The sequence below is a fragment of the Podarcis tiliguerta genome (genome assembly GCF_965153285.1).
Source record: "Podarcis tiliguerta genome assembly, chromosome: 8".
Taxonomy (NCBI): domain Eukaryota; kingdom Metazoa; phylum Chordata; class Lepidosauria; order Squamata; family Lacertidae; genus Podarcis; species Podarcis tiliguerta.
Window position 1 is genome coordinate 41,884,635 of NC_139541.1, and position 7,884 is coordinate 41,892,518.

At 42.4% G+C, this 7,884-nt stretch overlaps 1 protein-coding gene and 1 long non-coding RNA gene across 21 annotated transcripts in view; one reads left to right on the forward strand and one right to left on the reverse strand.

The window, feature by feature from the left end:
* RIPOR1 (RHO family interacting cell polarization regulator 1) overlaps positions 1-2,108 on the forward strand; it is a 96,378-nt gene extending 94,270 nt beyond the window's left edge. For all 19 annotated transcript variants that reach the window (XM_083452440.1, XM_083452430.1, XM_083452438.1 and 16 more), the window contains one exon: positions 1,084-2,108. In XM_083452440.1, the coding sequence (XP_083308566.1) occupies positions 1,084-1,181 (98 nt within the window). In that variant the 3' untranslated portion in view covers positions 1,182-2,108. The remainder of the gene's footprint in view (positions 1-1,083) is intronic.
* On the reverse strand, positions 1,899-7,691 carry LOC310683069. 2 transcript variants are annotated; one of them, XR_014514261.1, is made up of 4 exons: positions 6,731-7,691; positions 6,593-6,661; positions 4,968-5,619; positions 1,899-2,354 (listed from the first exon to the last, which is right to left on the reverse strand). It is a non-coding gene; the product is annotated as an uncharacterized lncRNA (long non-coding RNA). The 2 variants fall into 2 exon arrangements; XR_014514262.1 differs by lacking the exons at positions 4,968-5,619; positions 6,593-6,661 and having other exon boundaries at positions 7,442-7,648.
* Positions 7,692-7,884: the final 193 nt, after the last annotated feature.

Below are 7,884 nucleotides of genomic sequence, written 5' to 3' on the forward strand. Positions count from 1 at the left end.
CCCAGATTGGGAACATAAGTTTCAGGGGGAAGCTTGAACACACACCAACCGTTATCACTAGAAACTAGGAGCCCAGGAATCAGCACTGGCACAGAGCTGGTTGTATTTGTTATGGAGTGGGGTGAGATCCACAGTATCTGGCATGGCACCCTGTAAATTTTCTAAAATGGAATGAAATCTGGACAATAGTTTTTAATAATTTAAAAGGTTTTTTTGTGGGGGTTACACCACCCATTTCACAGACCCACTAGCAGACCATCAAAGTGCAGCAGGAGGGGATTGTCAGCAGTTGCAATGCCACAAAAACTGTGTCGATCCAGGTGCCTGAATGGGGGGACCTGTTGCAATCAGGTCCTGCTTGTGGAGCTTCTCGTGGGCATCTGGGTGGCCACTGTAAAAACAAGATACTGAGCTAGACGAGTCATTGACCTGATCTAGCAGGCTCTTCTTATGTTCCCTGAAAGTTCTGCTTAAAGCAGCATGCCTGTTGCGGAGGGTATTTATTTACAAGTTCTAAAGTACTGCAAGCAAGCAAAGATCAGCACAGGTACAAAATGAAGGGCAAATTCAAATAGAATAGTGCAGTCATGCGCCAGTTTGAACATGCAGAGGAAGCAGGACAATTGTTAAATGACTCTGACTCAGGACAGAAAAGGGCACCTGGAAACCAACGGGGTTCAAAAGGTACTAAATGAGCTCTTCAGATGTATCAACTGACCATTCCTACAAGGGTAAATTCTTGTCAGTAATCATATAGCCTCATCAGTCTTCATTGTTTGGTTGGGGAATTGGGTTCACATTCAAGAAAATATGAATGGACCATCATCAGCAAACAATATTGACCATACATTAATTTTGGAAGTGTAGTCTTATAAGTGTAGCCACACAGCTGGTTGGATCACCCTTAGGCAGCCAAGCAATGAAGTTTTATGAAATTGGGTGGGGGAGGGAATCACCCATTTTCAGGCCAGTGTGTTGCCAAGGAAGATTGCAGGGAAATTTTATGGTCTGACTTTGTAGACATGTGCAAGGCTGGGGCAAACCATATCCTAAATAACAGCTGATTGCTTTATCTGCTTGCAGGAGAAGATGGGAAATCTGCTCACCGACGTCTTGAAGAGTCTCTTGACAGTTTGCCCCGAATCTTTGCCCCGGGGAGCATGGCCAGCACTGCGTTCTGAAGGGTGCCACACAAAACTGACCAGCCAGATCCTTTTGGGACCCAGACTTTGCATGCCACAGAACTTCAACCAAGTCACACAGACTGGGGTCAGACTAGTGTGCCATAGACTGGGCAGCTCTTTGCCCCTAAGCGCATGCACACACTGCAGTATTAGCATCACCCACACGCTGTCTTATGTGGAGGATGCCTTTTCCTAGCCCCAGTGGCTGCTTCACTCATGGAACTAACATGAGTACAAGACACTGAGAGATTCGCTTGTTTTTTTTCCTACAGGAGCCCACAGGGCTGAGGGATTGAGTATGGCTCTCTGCCATTTGCCAGGATCAATATGCCACATTTTGGAGAAAAACAACAGCTGAACATTATGGCCATGGCAGAAAGTCTCAGTTGCTAAAGCCATCTCCCATTTGAGACAAACTTGGAAGAATTTTTGTGTGTTCTTGAAGTCCCACTTAGCATTCAACTTGTTCTTAGCTTGCCCATGTCCTCCACCCTTTGGGGCTGTGAATACTGCAGGAAATTGGGACCAGGTATATTCTGCTACTGAGGAGCTGCAAACTCTTCTCTCGGTTCTGAGAGGTGGGGGGGGGGGGGGAGAAAATGCACAATGATTACAGGAGGGAGTTTCCCACCTCCCAGTGGAGGAGGAAGAAAGGACAGATTGTTTTTAACAGTGGTGCTGTGGCAGATGGAAGCAACATGGATAGACAAACGCTGCCACTTCTTTGGCTATTTTATTATTTTTATTTACACATTTTTTTTGGGGGGGGGAGGTTGCAGACAAAAGCAAAAAGTCTTTTCTATAAAATCTCTATAATTTTATCTGTATATCTACATAGATATATAAATATATATAATGTAATTATCAAGAGGTTTGGCTAATTTTGACTTTAAGCCTGAAATAAAAAGAAGTTTGAGCAAGTGAGTTGGGTGTACATCATTTTGTGACTGCTGCTGTGGAGTTTCCCTAACCAAATTGGGAAGGAGCGAGGTGTTGTGAAACCTCAAGTGGTCAAAAACACCTTAGGTAACTCAAGTCAACAAAGTACAGCATTGAAGTTTTTCAGTGGTTTTACAGGTGGTGAAATAAAAAGGAAGATGGACTGAGCTTCTTTCCAGAAGTGAAAGGGGAATGCTGAAGACCACAGGCAACAAGTCATCCTTGTCCTTCCTGCAGTACAGAAAATAGAAATGGAAACCATTATTCATCGATGTTCAATATTCATACCCTGCCTTGTTAAATAAGGTTCCCTGAATATGATAGATAGATAGATAGATAGATAGATATCAATACAGCAAATTCACACTAGCATTAAAGTGAATAAGGAAGTCTCTTCTCCTATTGGAGCCCTCTGGATCTCTGAAAACTGTCATGTTCTGACAACGTATTTCTAAACTTTTAACAAACTGGACAGCAAAGGAACATGAAAATATTTCTTCGGTACTATGTTTGTGTGTTTGGATATCAGTTAAAGAGAATAACTTGTACACCAGAAATAAAACTGACACAGTTGAAGCCTCACATTTGACTTTCAACTTCTTGGGGAGGGGGATCAATACAGCAGCAAACGTAAGCTGCCAAACTAACAATCTTAAAGATATTAACAGTACAAACCTACATCATTTTAGTCAAAAGTAAGCCCCTCTGAGTTCAAGACAGCTTACACTCATTTAGGTAGGTATAGGATTGTAGTGCAAAACACTAAAAAGTTAACAGGAAGATGAAATTCAAGGAGAGTAACCTGAAAAAGTTCCTGCCTATCTGAAAGCAAACAACAAAGGGGGCAGGTGAACCCCCTTGGCATGTTATTCCAGATCTGAAAAGGCCCTGTGGTGGTGAGGGACCTTAGACCAGGGCCTCAGAAGACGAAGATGTTAAGACAGGTTTCATATGAAGAAAGGTGATTCTTGAGATAACCTAGGCTGAGAATTCTTTGGGGATGTCTCCCGAAAACATTAGCTCAATGTGTCTGCAATCTGAAAAGAAGCAAAGGTGCTGAACAAGATGCAACATAATTCACATTTTTTTACATTTAAATGCAGGTATGTGCCCCCCCCCCCGAGTATGGATCAGAAATATAGGGGGAGGGCAAAGGGCTAAAGTCAGGGGACTTATGTCTGCCATTTACTTTTAAAAAAAAAGTAACACAGTTGTAAACTGCGTGGATAGAATCTCATCTAGTTTGCCCGTAAGAAAATAAGAACATTCCTCCAGTTGTCTGGGAGCACTTGATGCAGTGTTTTTGAATCAATGCCTGAATGAGAGCTGCATATAGGCTGTTAGGTAAGAACAGAAAATACATTTTGAAAGTGGATAAATACAGGTTAGGTAAATGCGCTTATAAAAATATGCATGTGCCCATGAATTTCCCTGTACCACTTGTGACTCCAAAAAGCTCCTAAACCCAGAAACTAGCATAAACATGTCCGACTTACATTAACCTAGAGTCACTGGGCAAAATGAGCTCTTTATTGAGGAAAGCCCCAGGATATATGGATGTAAAGTAAATTAAAACCAAGGTTGTTCCTAAATTAATTCTTCCTTGGCTTGTGACATCAAAATGATGTGTCTTGAGATCCTCAGCTTGAATGGATCCCTTTAGCATAGAGATGGGGAACCCCTGTACTTCCAGAGGTTGCTAGACTATCATAGTTTTTGACCATTGGCCATACTGACTGGGACAGAGGGCATTTAGCCATCTAACAACACCTGGAGGCCACAGTCTCCCTCTCCCTGATGAGGAATATTTCACTCCTGCGAAAGACCCAGCTATTTGCCCTGCATAATTGTTTCGTTGGAGTTTCTTGTTGGCACGTCCCTGGGTTTCGTTTCCACATGGTTACTTCACTAAAATGTATTGAAAGTGCCCTAAGCTGCTTCCCTAGCCTGCCACTAAGATGAAATGTATAACTTTTGAATTAGGCCTAGTGTCTGGACTATACCACTTCAGGTGGAAGTTCCTGTGATTGTGTAGAGGTAACTGGCAGCTTATATGAGGGTTTGGCTTCAGGGGTCCTCGTGCAAATGCAAAATAGTGTAAAGCCAGGAACCTCTGGAACTGCTCTCCCCATTACCATCCCTGTCTACAGCAGCCTTGCCCTTGGCCTCTCTTTCTGCCCTCTGGGAAGGATGTGCAACATTCCCAGAGCCCAATAAGCAAAATGGAAGGCTTAAAAAGATATTTTTGCAGTGGGTTTTCTCTGCTCTCCATTTATTTCTCCACTGCCCACATACAAGTTGTGATGTAGGAGAAATCAGTGTAAGCTACATACGTTCAGCTGTACTTGTACCTGCCTCTCCCTACAAAGAATAAAATACCTTTAGAGAGAGAGAGAGAGAGCACACATTCTGTTAACATTGCTACCCTGTTAGCTACGGGATTGTTAAAGTACCCACAGGCACCTGCAAAGCCTGAGGCAATTCATACAAGGCAAACGATTTCCAACATCTATCATTGCTGCTGTCTGGTTTTCTAGTGGGAAGAATTGAGTCATGCTTCCCATGAGGTCCACCAAGAGTAAAATGGCCATCCAGCAAATCCAGAAATAGATGTTTGGGGATTTCTTGGCCAGCAGGTTTATGGAGGATCACTGCCTATGGTCAGCATTAAATCTTTCCCTAGCTGTTTTTAGCTGGTGTAAGCAGATGGAAGTGGAGAGATTTTCCTGAAGCTGTCATTTGAGAGGAAACTGGAAAGGGCCAGCCCCAGGTAGGGGTGGTCCTATGCATTCTTCATTCTAGTGCCCGCCCTACCCCCCCGTCAATATGCCCTAGCAGGCATACCTGTCAGTAATGGTTGGCAGCAGCAACAGTGATGCTTTCAGCAATGCTGGATGGCAGGGACTAGCTACCATGTTAATTTCCCTCAATACCTTGTAACAGCACTTTGTCAGGGGTGTTGTGTTGGCCCACAAAAAATAAAGGGGAACTCAGGGCAGGTATCAGTGATGTTGGGACCCTGATGGTTGTCCTGGAACTGGAGATAAAGGGTTGGACCCAGACATAGTCATCCTCTTTTTGCCAAGAGAGGAAGACAGGTGACAGATGCATAGTGAAAGCCATGAAGCTCACTGGTGACCTTGGGCCAGTCACTGCCTCTCAGCCTAACCTACCTCACAGGGTTTTTGTGAGGATGAAATGGGGAAGAGTACAATGTACACCACCTTCAGATTCTTGGAAGATAAAGGTGGTATATAAATGTAATTAATAATAATAATAAAATGTTGATTTCTTCTAGGAGAGAACTGTTCATTTGTAGAAAACTCTGTTTCCCTTCAAGATGGCACCTTCTGCTGCAAGGCCACAAAAATTACCACAGCTCCAATTAAAGAACTAGGATTAATTAAAGAATAGAGATTAGAGATATATAGGGGATATTTTGGTGGTGAGGGGAGGTATATAAATACTATTAAAGTAGAAGAAATGTGTTTAAAAACTGGGAACGGTTATGAAATACAGGTATGAAATTTACGGCATGTAATGCCTTAAGAGAAAATTTAATGAAAATGATTTATAGGTGGTACATGACACCAGTTAAGCTTCAAAAAATCTACCATTTGCCCGATAATAAATGTTGGAAATGTAATGAGACTGAAGGTACATTCTTTCACCTTTGGTGGACGTGCCCAAGGATCAAGGCATTCTGGGAGATGATTTATAATGAAATGAAAAAGGTATTTAAATATACCTTCCTTAAGAAACCAGAGGCCTTTCTCCTGGGCATGGTCGGCCAATTGGTGTTAAAGAAGGATAGAACTTTCTTTATGTATGCAACAACAGCAGCAAGAATACTCATCGCGAAATATTGGAAGACACAAGATTTACCCACCAGGCAGATGGGTAAGTTGATGGACTACATGGAACTGGCAGAAATGACTGGCAGAATCCAAGACCAGGGAGAAGAGTTGGCGGAAGAAGACTGGAAAAAGTTTAAAGACTATTTACAGAAATACTGTAAAATTAATGAATGTTAGAAAAATGTTGGAATGAAGTTATATGGCTTTAGTAGAAATGTTATAAGGAACTAAGTATAAATAGGTTATTAGAGCATTAAAGGGAAAAACAAAGTTAGGAAGTGTTAAGATAATTATAGGATAGAAAACAGAGGAAGATGGAAAGGAATTGCTGAAACAATTAATAGAAGTGGAATACAAAAAGGGAGGTATGAGGAGGTCGTGGAAATTAGTGAAAGAAAGACAAGATATTGAAATTGGATTGTGTTTTAAATGGGTTTTGTTTTGTTAGTTGTATGCTAGTGTTTTGTAGTGTTTTTTGTATTGTATTGTATTTTTGTATGTTTTTTCTTTTTTGGTTTTTTGTAGTTTGTGTTCAATTTGTTGGAAAACTAATAAATATTATTATAAAAATAATATTATTTTTTATAAAAATAAAAAATAAAAAATAAAAACAACCACCAAACATATTAAAGTCACTACATTCATGTTACATATGCAGCAAGGAACACCATGAATAATCCACTGGATTATCCACTGGAATAATCCACTGGAACACCATGAATAATCCACTTGCTATGCAGCAAGGAACACCATGAATAATCCACTGGCTCCATAAGGACAGATAAGGGGGTTCTAGATAGAGCTACTTCCCATTTTAGAAACCAAGCACCATTTTAAAGTAAAATCTAAACTGCCTGAATGTGGAATAGGACACAAGCAAATCTATTTAATATGTTTTCTGCTGAATTTTTGATAATCATTTTCAACTAAAAACTGCTCTCCTCATAGATATTTCAAGGGGGGCGGGAACCCTTCACCAAGAATTGGGATGGGTTGCAGTTAGTTTACCTACATTCCATGCACAGTACATATCCTAACAAATACTGTATGGACTTTGAAAGGACATCAACCCACCTGTTGTGATCCTTTCCCTGGTTAGGGTCAATTTACCTGATTACTGTGCCTTTCAAATAAGACAAATGAGATTTGAAAAGCAAACATCCCCATGACTTTTAAAGATTGTAAATCTTTAAAATTTTAAAAGATTTAAAAGATTGTAGACCCCCCCACCCCCCCACTCTTTTGGGTGTCAGGGCTTTAATGGTTGTGCATCAAATTTAAAAGGACAGCAGTATTTCTCACCACAGATATACACTGACAGGTGGCAGCTTTGCCTGTTGAATTTCTGCCTATTAAGGGATTGTTAAAGGTTTAATCCTAATATAAAAATAAGTGGCATCTCTATTTTGAGGCAAACGTGTGCAATCACAAACTGCCTCTGACAAGCTGCAGTTAACTTACATATCCAAGCTCGCCTATTTTGCTTCTGGACACGTTTGCACCAATTTGCTCCTGATTATACCAACACGACGCCCTTGACACCCCCGCCCGTTGACAAGAGATTTTCCTTTCTCGGCAGGTGGCAACAGGGCCAACGTCACCTCAAGAGGGCGCCACACCGCGGAACCAATCTCTTTGCCCGCGCTTGCAACGTGCAAGTGCTCTGCACCCTCGGCCCAGGCCGCGCGTGACGTCACATCGCCACCCGCCCTCACGTCCGCCGCGGCCCTTCTAGGTCCTCTATTTGAAGTTGGCGCCCAGCGGCTCCTCCCATGGTGCTCCGCGCGGCGGCTTCTCCCGCTCCCTCCTCCCTTCGCTCGGCTTCGGCGGCCGCGGCTGCCGGGCTGGCGCAGGCGCACTGTTCGTCTCGGCCGCCATTTTGTGTCCGAGGCGACTGTGGAACG